Below are 23,025 nucleotides of genomic sequence, written 5' to 3'. Positions count from 1 at the left end.
TAAACATAATTTCCAGATGGAAGAAAGTGAGTTCTGACATTTTCTACTTATTAAAATTCTGTTTTAAAAGGGTGAAAATATCAAAATGGTCAATTTTTTCCCTCAGCAAGAATATGGCGGTTTAAATTTTGATGTAACAATAGTAACACAAATTTATTTTTAATAGATTTTATGTAGATATATGCTCACATTGTCATTGATTTAGTGTATATGTAGATGATGCTGGCATTTTAATTAGAAAGACTTGGTTGCTTTATTAAAAGGTTATTAAAATGGCTTATCAAAATCAGAAAATTCATATTCTTTCTTGAAAACATAAACCACAGTATGTCCTCTTCAATTATAACAGCTGACAGAGACGCCTATTCCTGACTTGCTCAATGCTGTGAATTAATTAATTTGTTTCAAATATGTGATTGCTAGGGAAGAGGTTCAGAGCGTGGTTTAATAGCTGCTCTTGTTTGTGTGCATCCAGCATTGGGCAATGAAATCTCAGCAGCAGAGGTTCGTTTCTCTGAGTAAAGGAGAGGGAAGAGGCTTTATTGTGCCAGAGGTGGAGAACATATTTAAAGCAGCAAGGATCTCCCTGTTTTCAGCCAAGTGCTGACATACTAATTATGCTTTAACTGCATCTCCTGTTTCCTCCTAGGTCTCACTGCTGCAGCATCCCTTGTATCCCTGGCTTGGGCTTTGGCTTCCTACCAAAAGGCCCTCCGTGACTCCCGCGATGACAAGAAGCCCATCAGTTACATGGCTGTCATAATCCAGTTTTGCTGGCACTTCTTCACCATTGCAGCAAGGGTCATTACTTTTGCTCTGTTTGCCTCGGTTTTCCAGCTGTACTTTGGGATCTTCATCGTGCTGCACTGGTGCATCATGACCTTCTGGATCGTTCACTGCGAGACAGAGTTTTGCATCACTAAGTGGGAGGAGATAGTTTTCGACATGGTTGTTGGGATAATCTACATCTTCAGCTGGTTCAACGTCAAGGAAGGGAGGACACGCTGTAGGCTTTTCATTTACTATTTTGTCATCCTTTTAGAAAACACCGCCTTGAGCGTTCTCTGGTATCTGTACAAGGCCCCTCCAATCTCCGATGCATTTGCCATACCAGCACTGTGTGTAGTGTTCAGCAGCTTTTTAACAGGCATTGTTTTTATGCTGATGTACTATGCCTTCTTTCACCCCAACGGACCGAGGTTTGGGCAGTCACCAAGCTGTGCTTGTGAGGACCCTGCCACTGCCTTCACCCTTCCCCCAGAGGTGGCCACGAGCACCCTGCGCTCCATCTCCAACAACCGGAGCGTCACGAGCGAGCGGGATCAGAAATTCGCGGAGAGGGACGGGTGTGTGCCTGTGTTTCAGGTGAGACCCACTGCACCATCCACACCTTCCTCCCGGCCACCAAGGATTGAGGAGTCTGTCATTAAAATCGATCTGTTCAGGAACAGGTACCCGGCATGGGAGAGACACGTGTTGGACAGGAGCCTGAGGAAGGCGATCTTAGCGTTTGAATGTTCCCCTGCTCCTCCACGGCTACAGTATAAGGATGATGCCCTTATTCAGGAGCGCTTGGAATATGAAACCACGTTGTAGACAAAGCAAAAACACAGCTTGGAGCAGCTCCAGTGTTACAGTCCAAATTAAGGGTTGACAGTAGGGCTGTAGGAACAACTAAACTGAGTACTGCAAGTAGAGCAGCAAGCTATAGCGTTTTTAGTCTGGCTATCATCATGATTATCATTTGATCCACTGTGTGCAGTCTGTCTGCAGGACACTGGTACAGCAGCATCGTCCGAAAGCCTCAAAAAACCCCAAACCCTGACCCACACATACAAATCAGTTACATCAGCGGGGGGAACTCACCCACAACCCCTCACTGCTATGAATCTCTGACTGCACAGTACTTACAATCAAACCAATGTAAAGGCTCTGACCAGAGCTTTCAGCTTCAGCCAGTAGTGCATTTTATTTTAGAAATGAATGATTGATATTTCCATAATCAATGGCAAAAACAAAAAAAACCCACACTTTTTCAAAAATACCGAAACTGTAGCACACAGTGTTGCTGTTAGGAAAACTGTTTTCTGGGGCAAAAAACAGGAGCTTAGTAGCCTTCAACACTCCCATAAATCAACCATTCAGATTAGAATAGGTTTGCAAAAGAGTTCTTAATTAAAAAGAAATGTCATCATGTTTATAAGGCTGTCAATAGAAAATAAGCTAAATTCTGATTAACTAGGTCATTAAAATTAACACTACCAGAACTGTTTGTTTTCTGTGGAATTTCAAAATATTTTTAAAATGCAATTTAACTTCTTGATATTATTTTCAACAGAAACTCTATGCAGCTCACTTCTGGTTTTGAGGAGAAATAAGGAGCTCTAGCACGTAGTGATATTCATTAAATGATAATCATGATTCAGTGTTCAATTTGCAAAAAAGTACAAAAGTAAAAGAACAAGGAAGTATAGTTTTCATATTCTAAACTTTTTGGAGGACCCCTTTCAGATATTTCAGAAGAAACCACAAGGAGCTGAACACACAGAAACTTCTCTGTTTCAGGACTGAGAATGCATGATTCAGTGTGTGAATGTATGCAGGTGTGACAAGAGACTGACATGCCATACCCTTCTAGTGCCAAACATTGTATAACTGCAAGGTTGATAGTGCCTGAGGGACACAACATGTGGCACAAGCCCTACCAGAAAAAGAAGCAGGAAAGACCAACCAAGCTCTCAATGTGTAGAGACAGCTCTGATTTTTCCCCCTCAAGGTGAAAGTGATGTCTTTTAAAGGCTTTCAGCCACCTCTTAGTAAGTATATTCACTGAAGTATAATATAAACAAGTTATGTGGAAGAGCATCTTCTGCCTGTTCAAGACTGGTGTCCAGACATGTCTAAAAATTAGAATCTCTTGTAATAGAGTGCTTTTGATGCAAGCTTTTGGGTTTTAAATACCTCCCTAAATCTAGTTAAAGGTATTATACTTTATGTTAAAAGTATCCCCTGATGGTGCTTTCAGATGCATTAAAGGTGCAAGTCAAAATTTGATAGTATTTTTTTTAAAGCTGGTGCAGAGTGAAAAACTCATGGATTATTTCAATATTTTTGTAAAATAAAAATATGGTATAAAAGATTACTTTTTATAAACCTCAAATCTTTTAATACATTTCATTCTCTTTATAGCTTAGATTTTAAGAATTGGTCCATGAATTTTATCAAATGACTTTTACAGGTTGACATTAACCTGGTTTTCACACATTATGGATTTGTTTTGCAGTGTAATGCCATATGAAAGCCTACATGGGTACTTTTAGAATACTCTATAAACTGTGGATCCTGCTTCAAATGTAAGTGGCTTGTAAAGACACCAAGTGATTCCATGAGAAACAATTTGCTATAACTATTTCCATCCATTTTAGGAGAGCAAAGCAGAACTGAAGAGTTACTGTTGTAAATGGCATTGTCAGGATGGAGAAGACCTGATAAATGGACTGTCAGATATATCCAGTGTAGTCACTGCTGTGTATGCTGCTGGGTAAATTTCTGTCTTTCCTATTACAAATATTTGTACTATGAAATGGCCAAGGTTACACAGACTATGTTTATTTGTATGCGTTCAATTAGCCATTTTTAATGTTGACTTTTTTTATTAGTGAGATATTCAATACCTGTTGTACTTTGCTGGGGCTAGTTCCTCCAAACAAAAACCTGTGAAAGTGCAAGAATCTGCAAAGCAGAGGGAACTTTACAGAGATCAGAAAAAAAATCTATGCTTCAGGGGTTTCTTAAGTATTTTCAAATTAAGCAATTGCCAACTGCCTCTATAAAATTTTTTTAAATAAAGCAAATCTTTGATAGTCCAAACCTGAAGCTTTTTACAAAGTGATTACCCTTTTCTTCATGGAGATACAGCTGATTATTCAGAGAAAAGCACTCATATTTTTTCAGAAAATATAACACTGCAAGAACTGCTAAAAAAAAAAAAAGATTTTGGAAGCAAGTCCTTTGTCCTATCATATTCAATAGATCCTTCAAACCAGAATCAAATTCCAGCTCACGCAAGGGAATTGCTGTTTTTCTTTACAACGAGGGCAAATGTAAGCTTTATGATCCAAGATGTGAGGGTTTCATTTGGAGACAGTTTGAAGTGTTTGCTGCTGCTTTAACAACTAGGAAATTGAAGCCTGAGTGAGGCACAGTGGGCAGCCTTCTCAAGCTTCAGTCTCCCACCAGCAGCTCCTGGGGAGAGGGGCAGCATTGCTGCTGCCAGCGAGGCTCTGCCTCTCCTGAGGTCCCTCTCATCCTCATCCTCTCGCTCTTCCTCAGAGCTGTGAGCCCTTTGGCCAGGCTTACAGAACTGAAGAAAGTTGCTTTGTATGGAATTTAAAGGGTTAAGGTGCTTGCATTGCAAGGTTTCTGAAGAAGGTTTGGGATGAGTTTGCTTGATTTGCTTTTATTCGGTTTTGGAAGGAAGGACACAGAGATGTTATTTATCCATGTGGTTTTTCATGCCTAGCATTTATTCACTTTGAGCTCACAGCATTTTTAATTTCTTAAACTAATGTTTGCAAAAATGTTTATCTTAAGGAAACTCCTGCAGGGTGTGAGTGCAGAGTGACATATATGTGTGTGTTTGTGTACATATATTTATATGTATGCAGCTCTACATATACACACCTTGTCCTCAGAATTCAATGCGGTGGTTTGAGGCAGGGGTAGAAGTCCTTATGCACTAAGTCAAAATTTGTTCTCCAAAATCTTGCTCTCTTACAATCACACCATCAGTGTCACCTGCACTGAGAAGAGGGCAGTGACTGAAATCTAAACACTCTGAGGGCTGCATGGACAGTTTCCTAATTTGCATTGCTGTGAGTTGTCACATTAAAAGCTGTAAGAATTTTTAATAGAAATTGCCAAGAATAAACATAGTCCATGCTGAAATTCCATTATGGCCTTATGGACAGATAATAATCAATATGCACTCTTCTTTTTGCCACAGACAGTTCTAAAATCAATGAAGTTCAACTGAGACAGCAATAGCAAAAATAAAATTAAAAGAAAGGACTTGTGAAAAAACTGAACTTTTGGTTTTCAAATAATGAAAACATCATGCCTTTTGAATTTCACGGCAGAATAGAGGAATATAAAAAAGCTCATATTTTCATATTTGCATTCAGGCAAAGAAAAGCAATCACATCTATTTGTTAGCAGTAAGATTTATGGGAGCATTGTTCTAATCAACCAAACTAAGTTAGCAGCAGACTTAATGGTAATGTGTCTGGTCAAAAACTTGATCCTAAAATTTTGAGAATTGTGGATTTGTCTGTTGCAGAAAAGACAATTGAACTACTATCAATAATTAAATAAAGGTAATGTATACCCATGTTCATTCAGAAAACATGTAAGAAAATGTAAGAGAAAACTTTTTACTTATTTTAAAAGCTGTTTATTCTGTAATGGGATAATTTTTCTTAAAAAATTCTTTACAAATATGTGCAATACTTTCTTTCCATGCATATTTAATAATGAAAATACTAATTTCCAATTTTGTTTATGTCAGTTTAAATATGCTTCTTGTGACAGAACAATGTTTCTTTATTTGGGTTATATGGACTTAATGGCATATATACAATATTTTCATTGTCAAACCAACAAATTTTATATTAATTAGTTTTTATAAAATTGGAGAAAATTTTCCTCCCAAAATTTAAAGCTAGGTCTCATCTGCCTGATTTTGGAAACTTTTAAGCAGAGGAGAAAAATCATAATCTTATTGACGATTTAATTTTTAATATGTGGTGAATAGCTATTAAACCTGTATTAGTTTAAAACATATGAAGGTCTTTCCAATACATCATTATCTCCCCAAAAGAGCAATTCATAAGTGGTACTAAAAGTAGAAGTGCTGCTTTATTTGAAAAGGGACTCCCAGCCATGCAATATGTTCATTTACTTTTTATTGGCCAGCAAAATATTCACAACTAGACTGTTGGGGTTTTTAGAACACAAATTAAATGAGTTTGAAGTGTACGTGATTTTATCATATCATTCCTAAAGAGCCTTAAAAGTGGCACTGTACTGAGTTTTATTTGGGTCTGCCAGTGATTCAGCTTCTGAAGCCTCTGCTCCCTGCCTGAACAGTGCAATCCAGAGTGACTGAGATGCTGTGATTTACTCTGCACCCCCTGCACTGCCTGCACAATGCCAAGGAAATGACTTCAGCAGATTCCTGGGGTCCTACTGCTGCCTCTCTCACTCCTGTGCATGGTGGGAAGCAGAATAAATTGCATCTGTGCATCCATCTAAACCAGCCTGTGTAAGATAAACCCCTACAAGATGTGTGTGATGAAGTTAATGGCAAAACTTGTCCATAAATCTACAAGCCCAACACCACAATTGCTAATTTTGCAGTGTAACAATGCAGGACATGGGAAGAATTGTTTAAATACACAATAAGCCATTTAATTTCACTACTTGTAGCAATTATACTAGCTCACATAGAGCTCATGCTCTCACCAGAAAGCCAAATGGAGTAAGTGGCAAACAGCCATTTGTGTACCAGAGACATTAAGCTATAAAATCCTCACTTAATTGTTTATAGGACTATGTCTTTTCATTACAGCATTGAATCCATTCCTCCTTATTCTGATAAAAGAGATAAAATGCAAAATGAGAGCAGATTCTTTTAAATCTGGGAATAAAAAAAAAATGACACAACAAATTACTGCCCTGTAGTGATTTTTTAAAACAGATTCTGCCATCATTTTCACTTGGCTGCAAATTGCTGAGTGATCTGCTTCTGAGATGATTTCTCACATCTGGTATGAGCAGATTTCATTACAGGAGAGACAGAGGTAACATTACAAGGCCTTGTTCATGCAAAGTTAAGGGAATGGTGTCACTGATTAAGACATCATTCACAAAGCTGTTTTAACACATGAGGAGTCCCCTGGCACCCTTTATTTTATCTCAGTTTAGGATTTTGGTGAGATTTCTTCCCTGGTATGAATATGTTAAAATCAGGTCCTGACCTAGAGTGAACAACATGAATTCAGACCATGGTAGTGGAAGTCTTCACCTCTTCACTCCAAACTGAACTCAGCTGGAGGTTTGCTTAATGCCAAAAAGCCTGCATGGCACTTGGCTCAGCCTGAAATACCTACACTAAACTTAGTGCTGACTCAGCATGAATCAAAGATTTCTTCTTATTTCATTTTTAGTTCAAACGTTCAAGATTATACCTGCTTTGACTGAGTTGCTCTTTTGTGATCCTTTTAAGAAAACTTTGAAAAATGTCCCTGAAACTAGTCATTTCCAGTGATTCTTACAAAAGCCAATTCCTGACCAGTACATTCATTAAAAGGAACTTTTTCTGTGTAAGCTTGGCTCCTGTACTTACATTTTGCTCTAAATGCTTAGCATTTCATTGTTATGCAGAGGATCTTAAGCACCTATTAGTAAACCGTGTGCCTACTCTGAATCCTGGGGTAAAGACAACAGATATGCATGATACAGGGAAAAAGTCCTCTTCAGCACACTTATGGGGTGATTTGCATGAACCAGGGAAGTCAAACAGAAGCTTGTCTATAATTACAACAGACTTATATATATAGTTGCTATATTCATTGACAGAGATTTACAATAAATTGTGATATAAGGGACCAACTAATAGAAAGATCAAATCTCAACTTCTACATGCAAGGCAGCATAAAAAAAAATCAGCCAAGAAACTTTAAAGTGCAACCAAAAATCTCACTTCAATGAATGGTTGAAATAAATTTTAAATTGTAATAGATTTGTCAATGCAACAAAACGCAACATTCATAGAAAAAAAGATATGACTGCTGTAAGTTTACTCTATCTGTAGGTTTCAGCCTCTCATTTCAGATAACTTTGGAAACAATTGCTTCTGGCATGCTGCAGCTCTAGGAATGCTAGCAGCTTTTCTGCACGAGATCCATTCTGCTATAGGAGAATCCACATCCTTTTAACAAAGCACTGAGTTTGGGGTAGTTTTTTGCACTGAACTAAACCTCACAAAAGCATTTTTAGCATGAAATAGGTATGTCCACTCAGCCACCTAGTGCGTAACAGTACTGCAAAGCAGAATTTCACAGCTGAGTGATTTCCTCAAGGTAAAAAAGCTGCTAGTTGAATGTCTAGGAGAGCCTGCAGAGACATAACACAGCACTAAGGCAAGGCATGGACTGTGTTTGTGTGCTACAAGTCTGCTCAGGGCAAGGCCTGCTCATAGTCCAGCACTTTCCTCCCCACCTCATGCACCAAAGAGCTCACAAAAGAGAGGAAAACCACGTGCATGGGCTGGATGAAAGCCACAACACTTGGGGACCAGACACCCAGCCCGTGGCAGCGCAGGGGCAGAGGTCGGCGCAGGCACGTCGGGGTCTCAGGCTCGTACAGCTCCTCCAAACTGCACTAACTGGGAGCTCCTCAACATTTTTAATGCCAGATGTTCAAGGACCTAAAATTTACCTCCTGGACTTGGTCAGATACACCTTGGTCTTCACAGCACAAGGTCAGCTCAGCTGCTGTCTCCCACCTAAGCCTGCCAGGGTCCTCAGAGCAGGTATTCTCCTGCTCATTTTACCTGAAAGAATTGGGTCCTCTGTGGTGCTATCAGATGGAGCTTTGCACTGAAATACTCATGAGGGCTTTTCCAGCAGCAAATTGGTGGTAAGCAGAGACCAAGGGGAGAGCCAGGTACAGTGATCTCTTCAGCTAGCTATGATTCATATCTTTAGCTGCTATCTCTCAGGGGAGGGATATAGGGCTGCACACTGGTGAGGAGAAGGGCAATGCTCTCTGCCTCATATTTTGAACTGTTCTTCCTCTTTGTGGAAAATGTAAATGTGGACATACAAATGCACAAGACATGTGCAGTGTAGACGTACTTCTAGTATTTTGACATGTTCAGTCCCTTTAGTGTTGAGGACTCTGAAATTGCTGAGCACATTCAGTGCCGTTGCCTACACCTGGGCAGAGTAATGTCTGCAGTAAAAATCTGGGGCAGAAGCAAAAATCACTTTGTTCACCTTCCAACCTGACCAAAAGCCGTATGAACATGGTTAGCACTGTGACAAAGCCTGAATCTCTACATGCTGCCTTGAATCAGATCTATTAATGCACTGTGTGCTGTTCTGGCCACGTTCACGTGGTTTTTCCTTGGAGCTCAGCCAGACTTTGTATGGACACCAGAGCTACACTTGTAGCTTATCTGTAGCTCCCTGAGCCCAAGTTTCATACACTTTAAGATCCCAGCTACTTTGCCAAACAAAGATCAGTTTGGGCTGAGCAAAAGGCAAACAGGCTCTGTGCTATCTAGCAAAGCATGTGGAGCAGACATGGTTTCTCTGGACAGTACATTTGGACTACAGTTGTGTGCAAATTGCCCAGTTTGGGGTGAATGCAAGACATTCAGTGTCCACAGCACACTATAATGAATACTCTATGTGGAAGTGTTCAGTTTTATCATAGTGAAATCAGTAGGACCTTATCTTATGCTTGAGAGCAAATTTACAGTTTCAAATGCATTATTTATATCTATCTATCTATCTATCTATCTATCTATCTAAATATATATATATAACATGTGTATATATATATATATGTGCGTGCATGTGTGTGTGTGTTTGTGTATACACACGACAGTGAGTCCTGAGATTCTATTAGGATTCAATCTTACAATTCGTTTCAATCTCAAGCCTAAAACAAAAAAAGGATCAGGAACATTGTCATCAAGGATATCCAAGTGGCAATTGCAAAATAGAGAATTATATTATTGGAAAATAAATTCTAGTCATTATTGGAAACAACCTTGTGATTTAGTGTGCCAGCACTTTAAGAAAAAATTATGGAGAAAATATGTCTAATGCTATATTTTGTATCTTAAATATTTTGGTAAAAGAATAGAGCAGGGACACTTGTGTAAAATAAAAAAGGATTTATCACATTTTCTTAAGGAAAAAAACAATCATATAGAAAAATGGCAAAGGGATCAATTAAACTTTTGTTTCATGTAATGTAATGTTGGTTGTATTTGTTTCAGTATCAGTTATCATTGTCAGTATCTTATGAAGGAAATAACCTGCAATAATTAGGATGGTTTACTTGCATTTTGACTGAAGAATGCTAATTGGGTTTGTTATCCAACACATATGCAGTTTCCTGATGCAAGCTGTTGGAAGGAAAGACTGGCTCTTGCACAGGTTATGTAACTAAGATAAATTTCAAATGCATGTACTTGAAAATGATAGTCAATTTAAATGTACCATGCATATGCATTAACTATTTCTGAAATTCTAACCACTGATGCTTTTTTCAATATGTTCTGCATTACTATGTGTCAATCCCAGACTGTTTCCCAGAAAATATTTGATGAGAATTAGTTTTAAATTTTGTGCAGGTGAGGAAGAGACTGCTAGCCAGTGAAGGCTCTTCCTTCTCTGAAGTTCAGATACATGTCTAGAGTTCCTGACCTGTGTCACCATTCAGCACTAAGGATAATGTTTGAAAAAACTAGTAAGTTTGCAAGGGGACCTGTTACATGGTCAGAGAGACCTAAAATTGTCATGACTGGGTGAGATAATGGCAGTAACTACAGAGGAAGAGTTCAAAAGTAGTCACTAATGACTTTCAGCATCATTCCCTGAATTTCCACTTTGGGACACACATCATCCTCCTGTCAGCCAGCATCCGCGTGTGCTGGGGTCACTCCTGGCACCTGCACTGTTGTGCTCACTCTGGCTCAAAGGGAAGACAGAGTAGGCAGCTTGTTTCCAGCTCCAGTTCTCCCTGGGCCATTGGGCTGGCCCATGGGACATATTTCACTGAGGACACTTGAGCTATCGGTGAGACTGCCACACCAATCTGGACAGGATTTAGCCTTTAGATAGCACTGCATGGACAATGAAAAATCTTCCTTTGTCAGCAGAGAGGGCAGCTGCCACTATTTATAGTCACAAAGTGCCAGCAAATCGTCATGTATTTGTGGTTGCTATCGATTCCTTCTTTTTTATTTTATTGGAACTGCTTAGAACTTGTCGAGCTGCACCTAGGTTGATTTGCAGCTAATTAATTCAACAGACATTTTCAATCTTGCAAATGTGTGGCTTGTAATACAGTAATCAAAGTCCTGTGAGCAAACATTAATCAGTTCAGGAGAAAAAAAGGAAAAAAAAGCATTGTTAGCTGTGTTCAGTGAGGTACCCACAGTGGAAAGAGAGATCTAGAAGAAACACAACCTTAGTAAATTCATCCTAGCTAAACTTTCATAACTAATCTTGTGGAACATTTATCTGTTTGATTCATTTCATATATGCAAGGAGTTGTATTTTAAAGAATATCGCTAGGGTTGAGACAGCTTTAGTTACCATCAGTGTGAAGCTGGCCAAATTTCCTTCTGGTCATTTATTCATCTTATCAGCCAAAAAGTTGTTCTATCCAGCAGCAGTAAAATTTCATTTTTGAGGTGATTGTACTGATTTTTGTACTTTTTATCCTCAAGAAATTACTGTAACAAAGAACATGCTACATTTAGCAACAGCAGTAAGAACTGGGGGAATGAATGAAGAAAATGCTGGTTTTCACTGCTTTTAACACACAGTTGGATTTTAGCTACTTTGACATGAAGTAGAAGGCTAAAAAAAATAAACTATGCTGCTTACAGAGGCGTCTGAAGGCTTGTGATTAGCAAAGCACTTAATTTTTTCTCATCATCAGAAACAGTGTAGCTTAGCACAGTTGCAGTTTTATAAAAATCAGCAAGAATGAGTGGGTGGTTTAATATTTAACTTAACCCTTGTAGGAACACAATTATGGCAACATGGGACTCAGCAAGATCTCTCGCTTGGGACCCTCCTGATACAGAATTTTCAGGTGGGATGATTTTCAGCCCCCTCCAGTCAGGCTGCACAGGGCACACATGTGAATAATCTGTACACAGATTTTATCGTGGAATCCTCTCCTCTAGTGACCTTAGCAAGGAGGCCAGAGATCAAAGAGACACAAAAGCAAAAGGATGATTCCTCTGGTCAAGATTAAGAGATGTTTGTGAAACACTGTGGAAAAGCAGCCCCTGCTGTTTCAGTGGATAAAAGGAGGAGCAGAGTCTTTTAACAGAAAAAAAAACAAAACAAAACAAAAAAACACACACAAAAAAAAAAAAAAAAAAAAAAACACAAACAAAAAACCCAAAACTCAAACCAACAAACCTTGATGCCAAAATACTATTTATGGTGCAATTACTCTCTCCTCGGGGAAAGAGGTCGACTGAGAAAATTCTTTATGTGTTACAAACTGAAACACACAGGGAGACAGTAAAAGATACTTTTTAGACATGACTTTGTTGCTCTTGACAGGAGTTGTTTATTAGCAATAAGACACAAAAGTGTCTCAAACTAAGGCCTGGAAGACAAGGGCTTTGTATGGCAGTTATGTCAGTGATGGTTAGATTTAGAAATGACAGATCTTTACAATAGATTATGGGTCAGAGAACCTTATTGCCTTCTTTATGGAAGATAAATCTCAGATGACTTCCACAAGAAATATAAGGTGTAGAATAGGCTCAAAAGATGGTCTTTTCTGTATACGAAGTATCATAGGTTTGGTTGCTCAACTGGTTCTGCATTTTCTCGTGCTCTCAATTTCTCACACAGTACATCCATGAGCAAATAGTGGATTTGCAGGTGCATGTTCCTTTATTGCTAATAGTCCTCACATTCACTTCCTCATGCACAGCTGAGGAACACATGCATGGGACAGGGAAAAGGCTTAGAACAGGGAAAAAATTAGAGAAAATGGAAATCTGTAGATATGGCAGAAGCCTTATAATTAGGAAAGAGCTGTGAAGCTTTAGAGTAGGTGAGCCCTCATAGCATTTGTTCATGCTCAGGTATTCTGTCACTCAGCTCCTCACGGAAATTACTGCTGAAAGATTTCCAGTTATCATCCATTCTTCTTTGTTTAGTAGCAGAAACAGTCTCATCATGGCTTCAGTAGAAAACACTGTGGAGTTGTCTGTAACCTCATGCATGGTCTGTAAGTGTAGGATATCACGGCAGATCTGTTTTCTTCAAAGATTTACTCAGAAAGGTTGACAAAGTTTACTAGATACTGTTCTGATGTTCTTCCTTGCTTCCATTTTTTTCTTGTGTTTATGAGTCTCATATGCAAACCTCACCAATGAGAAAAGGCAATGCTCAGGTTATCTAAGAAACTTTCTTTTCTCATGTCGTGGTACGAAACTCAAAAATTCCTTTGCATAACACCTGGCTATGGGGTAACTTCTATCGTTAAGATGGAAATCGGGGTTAAAAATGAAAACACCGAAGTAATTTTCTCAATTGCAAAGCAGGAATTTTATTAAAGACAGCTGTCATAGCTTGATTTTACTTCAGGTTAGCTGATTTTACTTCATCATTCCACAGGCTTGGCATGTGCCCATAGCAACCTAAAAATCGGTATCTTTGTTTCTGAGGTAATTTCTGACTCACAGAACAGCCTGTAACAGGGATCATGCTGGATTAGCAAACAAGGATCTGCCATTCCACCACAGTTCTTCCTTACCAGGACTGCAGTTCCTTTAAATCAATTCCCATTGATTCTCAAGGGCAGAAACTGTCCCCTGTGTAATTTGTTCTGCTTGAGGGGACAGATATTTTGCCGTCTCTTCTCCAAGTTCTGTATTGTTAACAAGCTAATGTTTATCCTAACAAATGAGAATCACTGTATTTTCCTGCAGGTGCCACTCTGTGTAGGAGATGGTCTCAACAGGGGCAGCCGCCTCCGTTGTCCTTCCCATGCTTGCTCACCTGCCTCTTTAATCAAATGTTAACTTAACAACTGTTATTTCACATGCTGCAGAGCCAGGCAAAACCCAGTTTGGCTTCTGGATTTGACCTGTGGCATCAGCAAATGGGAGATTCATCTTCTCACTGTAAGCCGAGTGCATTTGGAAATGGTTCCCTCTGGGATGCAATAAACACAGTTCATTACCATATTGGTTTTATAGCAATTTTCCAGAGTACAGCTAAGCTTTGAAACTTTGTGCAGCTCTCTGCAATCTTCTTGTATTAAAAGAAAAAGAAAAAGAAAAAGAAAAAGAAAAAGAAAAAGTAAAAGAAAAAGAAAAATAAAAATAAAAAGAAAGAAAAGAAAAGAAAAGAAAAGAAAAGAAAAGAAAAGAAAAGAAAAGAAAAGAAAAGAAAAGAAAAAAAGAAAAGAAAAGAAAAGAAACCCCCAACTTTTAATCATTCTTCCTCAGCATTCGTTGTTCTCTTGAAATTTGCAATGTGCAAGGAGCGTGTCAGTTAATTCACATTGAATATTTCAAATGGATTCCTACAAAATATATTAATTAACTCAATAATAATTAAAAAGAGCATATTATCCATTCATTACAGCAAAATTTATATTCAGATAAGGTTAACTAATTTGTGTGTTCTTCCACCCTCCATTTCTTAATATACAGAACTCCAAGTCTGTTTTCAGGTTGACTGGTGGATTTGATTTGGTTTGGGGAAATGTGCAAAAGTTTTTCTAGGCTGTTAGTAAAACAAGGGAGCCTTCCAAAGCAATTTCACATGAGGCAAATGATCCTAAAAGACAGACTTGATAACAACTGTGCTTACAAAATCGTCTTCAAAAACAAAAAAACCCACACCAAACAAATCAAAAGACATTCTTAGAAGACAAATGGAGAAACTTTGCCTGGTGCACATGTGCACATGTCAATAAGACATACTTACACCAATGCTCTGGACAGAAGCATTTATTATACTGCTTTGATTACAGACAGTTTATAATCATAAAGGGCCTCCCTGAAGGTCCACCACAGAAAATGAATAACTTTCTTATGACTTTAGTGGAGTCCAATAAGCCCCAGGACAAAGCACATGGGCATTTTGCTCTTAAATTTTGCAACACCAGTCTAAGTAAAATTTATTTTTTAAAGAATCTCTTCAGTAGCTATTTTGCAGTGCACATGAACTTTACTGCCAAGTGAAATTTTCAGTCTTTGTGCACTTAATACTGATCTGGCTAAGTTGAAAATGTCTGAGGAAGAAATATCAGGCTTTATACTAAAAAAAATTAGTTTACTGGAAATAATACTTAAGCATTTCTATGTCTTCCAATTCTGTTAGTTACTGGATGAGGCCAAGATACCTCACTGGATTCCAGGACAAATTAAAATGTCTGTTTAAATTTTCAGATAGTTTGTGAGTATATTAATTATATTTTAATATTTTCTATGAAATAAAAACTGTCACTTGAGGTATATATTTCAATTTCAGTTTCAAGACAAATCTACATCTTTCTGTGAAGTCCGTGTCACCAGGGAAAATCTTGGGAAGTGAAATTTTATCCTAAGCTCAGGCAAGAGTCCTGTTTTCTACCCAGCCTGCTATCCAGCCCTCCATGGTTCTTGCCTGTCATTCTTCACCACTGAAATCCCTGAAAATGGATCTAGGCATTTGGATCCTGACAGATTTAACTTCATTCTTTACTGCTCACTGGCACAAGGACAGGGATGAAGCAGGTGCAGGTAGATCCTCTTCTCTTCCAGTTTCTCCAATGGCTACCAGTGACACAACTGAATTGGTGATGGGAAGGGGGACTGCTTCTTCTTGGGGCAAATGTTGGTTGTGAGTACTGAGACTTGGAAACATTATTTGTATTTTGAAAGAAAATGTGGCAAATAAAACTACTGACACAGTGCAGAGGATGTCTACATATGTCAAGTACTCACAATGCCAACACACTGAAACACCGAGCTGGATTCCCTGGGCTGTAGAGGATTGTTTTCTGTTGTTTCACATGCAGAAAAATTATTTTTACATCCATTACAAAAGTGTGCCTTTAGCATCTTTTTGTTCTATGAAATCAGACCTGAAAAAATATTTCTCCCCTCTTTAAAATCAGAGCATCTTTTTCTGCTTAGGTTTACATAAAGTTATAAAACCTTGACTTCTCTGAGAAGATCCCTCTTGTGCTGAAACAATCTGAGCAACTGAGCAGAAATCCCTGACAAAATTTTTGGAGAAAGCTAAAATATCATGCCACATCAAGAAATCTCACAGTCCAGTCCTCTAGTTTTCCATCTAGTTCTAGTAGGAAAAATTAAAAGGCCATGATGTGGAGCATGTCCAAGAGTAATTGGCCTTTACCATCTCTGCCACCATAGAGTATACATTCAGCACTCTGTGAACATTAGTAACTCCTCATTTTGGGTTGCCAGAGACTAACTTAGCCAAAATGACACTTCACTTTTGAAAATCATTTTTGCAATACAGTAAGCTTAGAAGGATACAATTAAAGGGAAAAAAAGAGGAAAGAAAGGGCTTCAGGATTTCCTTGTTTAATAGAAAATAAGAATAAAAGATGTCATATGCACACAGATCAGTAGTACATATCACACTTTTTCACAGGCCAATAAAAAAAAGGAAAACCACTCACATCAGAACTATTTCAGTTTGTGATGCTCACTGCTGTGATGCTCTTCAAGCCAGGTGCAGAATTCATGACAGTAAATTGCACACACCCATGTTGTGGCCATCAGCAGAGGGGTCTAACAGTAGGGCTCAGAAGAGCCAGCACATTGCACATTTAGTTATGTGATGGTTTTGAGTTGTTGTTACTGAAGACATCTCCAAATTGGTCTGTCTCCTACAAGTAGGCAGTTTTTTTGTGAATTTCATTCCCAGAGCTTGAAGACTTTCCATGCACCTGCGCACTCCATTTGGGCATTTCATTAAAGAAATCTGCATGCTTGTCTTTCTAGACAGGAATGGAAGGGAAAGCTGGATCTGCCCCTGTGCCAGGGGCTGTTGGTGGAGCTCTGGGACCATGATGTGAGCCAAAATCCCAATTCATCCTCAGTGGACTCAAGCAAACACTTTCTTGGAGACTGTCCTGTCTGCTGGAGTGGTAGCACTGTCCCCCTCTCCAGATGAGCAAAGGTCCCTGTGAAAGCTGAAATGCAATGGTGCTGGGCACAGGCAGGAAGGCCCATGAGGAGCTGTGACTGGGCTCCAGAGTGGAGGCTGATCCTCCCTTTGGTGCACAGGGTCACTGCCTGGGTTAGGTGTGTACACACCAGCTCTGTAGGGACATCATGTGTGGGATCCCCACCACATGGGCACATCCTGCACGGATCCAGGCGTGTGGGTGCATCCCAGGCAGGCTCCCAGGACATCCACCCAGTCAGTCCCCAGGAGGCACAGGTGCAGATCCCTGGCCCTGTCACTCTCAGGTGAGCTCAGCAGAGAATGAATGGGTGTGTAGACGTTCACCCGAGGTGAGATGGTGGTGCTTCCAGGCACACGTGGCGGGGTACCACCTTCAGGCACTCACAGTACATTCCTACCTTCCAGGAGCTTCATTCCCAGAGGTCAACCAGATCTCATGTGATGCCTGATAAAAAGTAAATGACTTCCTAATGCTATACAAAGCCTGTAAAAAAAATGCACATGCAAATACACTCAAATACTTGAAATTAAAATTCCAATAGTATATTCTGTTTTCATTCGTATGTTATTACTGCTTTTTTTTCAGAAGTCATAAATTTTCCTGCTTTAAATTGTTGCCTGATATAAAATTAATTCCAAATGAGTGGGGTTTTACTGTATATGTCCTTGTTTTTGTTTTTCAGTTATTTTTCATAAATGCATTTTACATCTAACTACCTCAGCCGCCTTTTGTTTTGTTTTGGCGCATATGAAGTCATGCACTTTCTATATTTGGGGATTTGGGGGGAGGAATTATTTCAATTTTGAATAACCAGGTTCAAAGCCATGTTGATCAATTTATAGAGGAGATCAGTTTAAGAAGACATAATTATTGACAGTTGCAGAACATACATTTTATTTTTAGGTTGTGTTGGGGTATAGTTTAACAAAATAACCACCATAAGCTGCTTATTAATTTGCCTTAAAAATGTATGCTCTTTCCTATTCAAGTTGTGTTATTTAATTCTTCTCTTGTACACAATTTATGTGACAAAGACTAACATAACAGTTGGCAAATAAACAGCAAATTGAACAGAGTGGACCAATAGTTTCTCAGTTGTCTGTTGTAAACTGTTGCATTATACACTGATTGTGCTAAAAGAATTGTTACTGTGCTTATACTCCTCAGTCACCACTGCAGAAATAAAGTGATGGAAGATCACATTTGTGTTTATGGAACAGTGTAGATACCCCCTCCCCCCGGCCCCAGTACAAGCACAGTGACTACAGGTGAATGATAATCATTGCAGAACTTTGTGCTTTGACTTGTAAACATTGTAAAAATGTATTTGGTATTTTATTTGAAATGAAGAATTGAAATAGTTATTAAAAAAAAAAGAAAAAGTAAAAGAAATCTTCCTGTAAATATATATATTCTGAATCCATGTATACAAACATTCCTTTAGAGTTCAGATTGTGAAGAGTGTCTTTATTGGCTAGAGACCGCTGCCTCCCGTGGTGGAGGTTACATGTGCTATAGTAAAGAACACAGTGTGTGAAGTAATTGGTGTACTGCAGTACCATAGTTATTTTGGTCTGTTAAGTAAGTTGCAATTTGTGATGAAATGAAGTTGAAAGTAGTGCTTCATACTGACAAATTTCCTTGGTTACAACTTGATTTTTCTTGTAAAACTTAAAAGGGAAACTTGAAAATTTTATATATTTGGATTTTGTAGATTTTTTTTTTATTTTATTGCAACACAAGGTACCAAAATCATTAAATAAAGTACACTGTGGTCATTTTACCCTGTCTCTTGAGTCCTTTTTAAAATATTTTTTATCCTAGTGGATCATAAAAAGGATGCTAACCTCTCTGAAATTATTAGGAAAGCAGATAAAAGTCCAACTTGGACAATGGTTTGGAACAGATGATCTCTAGAGATCCCTTCCACCAGTAATTATTTTGTGTTTCTAGGCAGTATTACCACAGGAGTTCCTATCCCTGAATGTGGGAGTGATGCAAGTGGCTCCCAGGTTACCCCTGGGACTGGGAGAAGACTTTACCTGGAGCTTGGACAACCTTACAGGTGGTTGTCCCAGCAGGGACACCCAGGAAGGAATGGGACACCCCAGCAGGCATCTCACCCAGAGCAGCAGAAGAGGGTGCTCCTGGCACCATGGACGGGGGTCTTTGTGCTGCCTTGAAAGAAGACCCCCAAAACAGCTGCCCTCACCCGGGGAACAGGCCAGCAGGAACACAGGATTCCTCCACCACCTGAGAACGGCCCCAGCCACAGGAGACAGAATAAGGTGCTTTGTTGTTTTCACACCCCCTTCAGACCCCTGAAGGGATCACCATTCAGTGATCCTCATTGAGTAGTGGAGAAGGGAGGGCTGAGCCTCAACCCACTCTTGTCTTGACACCAATAGTTGGGAAAACATCCAGGGAAGATGCAGATTGTTCTACCTCTGCCTCCTGTGTAACTGCTCATATCATTGAACTATTACACAAGTTGTTGCTGTCTTTGGCAGCATCTCCAATATCCTTGATTCCTTCTTGGAATTCATTGCCCCATTTGTGTGTGCAATGGCACCTCAAGCAGCAGCCAAAGTTTGTGCAAGGAAGGCAAGCTCCTAGACCCCTCAGCCTTTCTGTCCCACAGCCACAGTCCCACTCCTTAGATGCTGCGTCTTGGCCTTCCTCAGGTGATCAAGAAAGGGAGATGAGGGGGAAAACAACTCACAAAACAGTTAAATATCTGTATCTTGGGTAAGTGAATTTGCCAGTAGGGATGACATGTGACTGATAGATTCCCAGAGGGTTTGTTTCTCACGTGTTTCTCTGTTGTGTGGCTAAGGGTTTGAAGGGAGTAGTTTCTTATTTTAACTTGGAAAAGCATGATGAAGGGAGCAGCAGCCCAGCAGCACTACTGGGATTGTTTCATGTGAGTCCTGAATCCTCAGACCCTGTAACCCTGTGAATCCTCACCAAAGGCTCTAAAACCAGCAGGCAAGTAATAGAAACATACTTTAAAATACATTTTTTTTCCCTAGCATGGTTTCCCACTTCTCTCCCCAAATGTAGGCTGCACAGGGCACATTAACTGGGTGGGCTGCTGCCACAGTGGGGTCTAGTTAGCTTGGGGTAAAAGGGATTGATTTTGCATGGTTTTATGCAAATTATTTACCTCTAGGGAAGAAATATACTATTTCTTCAGGGGACTTTTAATGAAAACCTGCATGAAAGAATCAGAGCAGCTTCTTTTTAGGCTGAACAAAGGTAGTAGACAGTTTAATTAGATTCTTTACAACAGAAGGGGAGGAAAAAAATTGCAAGTGGCTTGAAAAGTGCTTATTCAGAGAACTCCTTGACTCTCCTGCCTTAAAAGAATTGACGTGTCTATAGTTTCAGGGGAAAAAAATGAAAATCTGAGAAAATACAGAGATTTGGTAGTGAAAGTCCTGGGTGTCTAGGCAAAAATTATTCAAGCAGGGTTTTTCTCTAGTTTGGGAGCTAGTAAGAGGCTGAGCTTAATACTGTGCTAATAATGCACCTAGAGACCTGTGTGCATGGGAAGGAGCAGAGTCTTCCTACTATAGCAATGGGAAACTTGGAAAGGTAGATTAGAGATAAAGATATTTTCCTCATGAATGTTGCACAGGTACAAGAAGCATTTGTTCAGTGATTTCAGAAACAAAGCTGGAAAGCAGAAAAGTACTGATGTATAGCACTTTGCTGTGGGAGACCCACGGTCAAGCACAGAACCTCAGGTGAACTTGATGTGAAGTTGTGCTGGACACCTTCCCTCAGGCATGGTTTTGGGCTGAGCAAACTCTCAAGTTCACTATGCTCTACAGTGTGCTTTCCACACAATAATGCATTTTTAAACTATTTTACATTGATGTTATTCCCAAGTGCTCACGTGCACTCCTTTCCAATGGTGAGAGAGTTCGGTTTGCCGACAAAAAGCTCCGGAGAATGTGGAGCCAGGCCGACTGGAAGGGCGGCTTTCCCTGCCTTTGCTGCCACCTAGCACAGCGGGCCGTGCGTGTTGTGGGCTTCAGGGGCTGCTCTGCAGTGCTGGGCTTCATCCAAGGCAGGAGGATTTCTCATCCACAAGAAGCTACACAAAATAAATTGAAGCTCACACTTGCTATCTTTCAGCAACCAGATCATTTCTTTTAAATCAGGTTCTTGTTAAGCGCGGTGAGCACAAGCTTTGCTTTGCCATGATCACACCCAAGGGCCGTGTGGTGCTTCCCACTGCTGTGGGACTGCTACATGTGCTCACAGGACTTACTTTGACCAGTTTATAGAAGTCATGATCACTGATAATGTCCCAAAACATGGAAGGATAAGCTTAAGTACACTACTATTATAAATCATTGGAACTGAGGTCATGGTTTATTACAGATATTGTGGTCTCCTGCAGTGATCACCAAAGTAATTCATAATTTTAAGCATGTTAGTCTTAAACAAATTTTAAATTTCCTGTGTCTGTAAAGACAGTAAGCAGTCCAAATTTAGAATTTCATCAATTCATTAAACTCCACCAATTCTTTTAATGTGGACCCAACTTCATTTTATCATCCATGACTAGTGGGGCTGTAGCTGCTGCTAGTAGTTCCTCTATATCTTCACCAGCTCCAGGCCAGTGGATCCATCACTGCAGTGAAATGAATGTAATTTCTCTTCCCTAAGTGCAGTTTCTCACTCTTGTAGCGAGACAAGAGGCACCATGACCTGCCTCAGCTCAGCCACCCTCTGCAAACCAGCTATTTCACAACTTGTAGTTAAATCAAAGTAAGAGGAACATCTGAAGTCTCCTTTAGATTGAGTGAGCAGCATTACACAACTCTACTTCACATTTATCCCCACTGATCTTTTTTTCTTGTCTGATGATTTTGTAACTCTTCCAAGACTGTCCCTTTAAGGCATTTTTCCCTTTGTATGCATTTCTTCATTTATTTTAAATGCCCATTTGTCTCTGATATTTGTTTTTGTGTTCTCCTTTGGGGATTTGTTTTGCTTTGGGCTCTGCTTGCCATCTGTTATGTTTGAGACTACATTTCAAGTTCTGTCACCTCTCTGTGCTGCCTTTGATTCCAGCTGACTGTGTCGGTGCAGCATTTGTGAGGAGCTCTGTGGTTACATTACAGGTAACATTTTGTGACGTTTTGTCAGTTTGATGTCCTGAGCAATGTTCTAACAATGTCCTGATACAAGCAGGAAAATTAACCCATCTCTCATCTTCCCGGCCTGTTAGTGTTCTGTTAGGTACCCTGTGCCATCTTCTGCCTGCATTTTCACCCCAGGATCTGTTGTGCTGACTTGGAATTTCTGTAACTTTTATATGTGCCCATATTTTAAAATCTAGAAAAACCCAATCCAAAATAAGGAGACCCTTCTTTAGCTGTTCCATAATATCCTGAAGCTTTCCCCATTTCCCAAGAACATAAATAACTGCCATGTGCTTGAAGTCTGCTTTAGCATAAATCACATAGCATGTCTTAATGACCTCCTTTAATGACATCTCCAATTATCTTACCCCTGTGAGCAGCTTACACAGGGCAGGGTGTGCTGTACTTGTAAAGCAAAAATGAGGTTGAAGCTTCAGTTCCATTACATGATTTAAAGGTAGAAATGGACTGCTATGCCTCCTGTGAGAAGCACTGGCGCTCACACAAGAGTTACAGCTCTCCCGTCTCTGCCCCAGCTGATGGCAGGCAGGGCATTACAGGCTGTGAAGAATAATTATGCCTCATGGTTATATCTTTCTTTAAAACAGCATCAACTCCTATGTGTGACTCATAACTAATAATGAATCAAGTTTGGCCTTTAGATGGGTTTTTGGTTATATATCTGACCCATCTCATATTGAAAGTTATAATTATCCAACTTCATTCCATTCATGCAGTTATCAATTTCTTACATTTGGTCCCATCACCTGATCCCAAACTATTACTCTGTGATTATAAGACATGAGATTTCAGTGACAGCCATTTCTTCAACACCCCAATGGGACAGGATTTCATCATATTGGTGTATTATGTA

The 23,025-nt window shown here is 39.5% G+C and overlaps 1 protein-coding gene across 1 annotated transcript in view; it reads left to right on the top strand.

The window, feature by feature from the left end:
• Window positions 1-6,126, top strand: part of XKR4 (XK related 4) — a 215,890-nt gene extending 209,764 nt beyond the window's left edge. The window contains exon 3 of the mRNA XM_054285220.1: window positions 650-6,126. Within this exon, the coding sequence (XP_054141195.1) occupies window positions 650-1,596 (947 nt within the window). The 3' untranslated portion in view covers window positions 1,597-6,126. The remainder of the gene's footprint in view (window positions 1-649) is intronic.
• Window positions 6,127-23,025: the final 16,899 nt, after the last annotated feature.

The sequence above is a fragment of the Melozone crissalis genome, unplaced genomic scaffold (assembly GCF_028551555.1).
Source record: "Melozone crissalis strain CALT ecotype California unplaced genomic scaffold, PUWL_Pcris_2 ptg000042l_1, whole genome shotgun sequence".
Taxonomy (NCBI): domain Eukaryota; kingdom Metazoa; phylum Chordata; class Aves; order Passeriformes; family Passerellidae; genus Melozone; species Melozone crissalis.
This window is presented reverse-complemented; position numbering and strand designations above follow the sequence as displayed.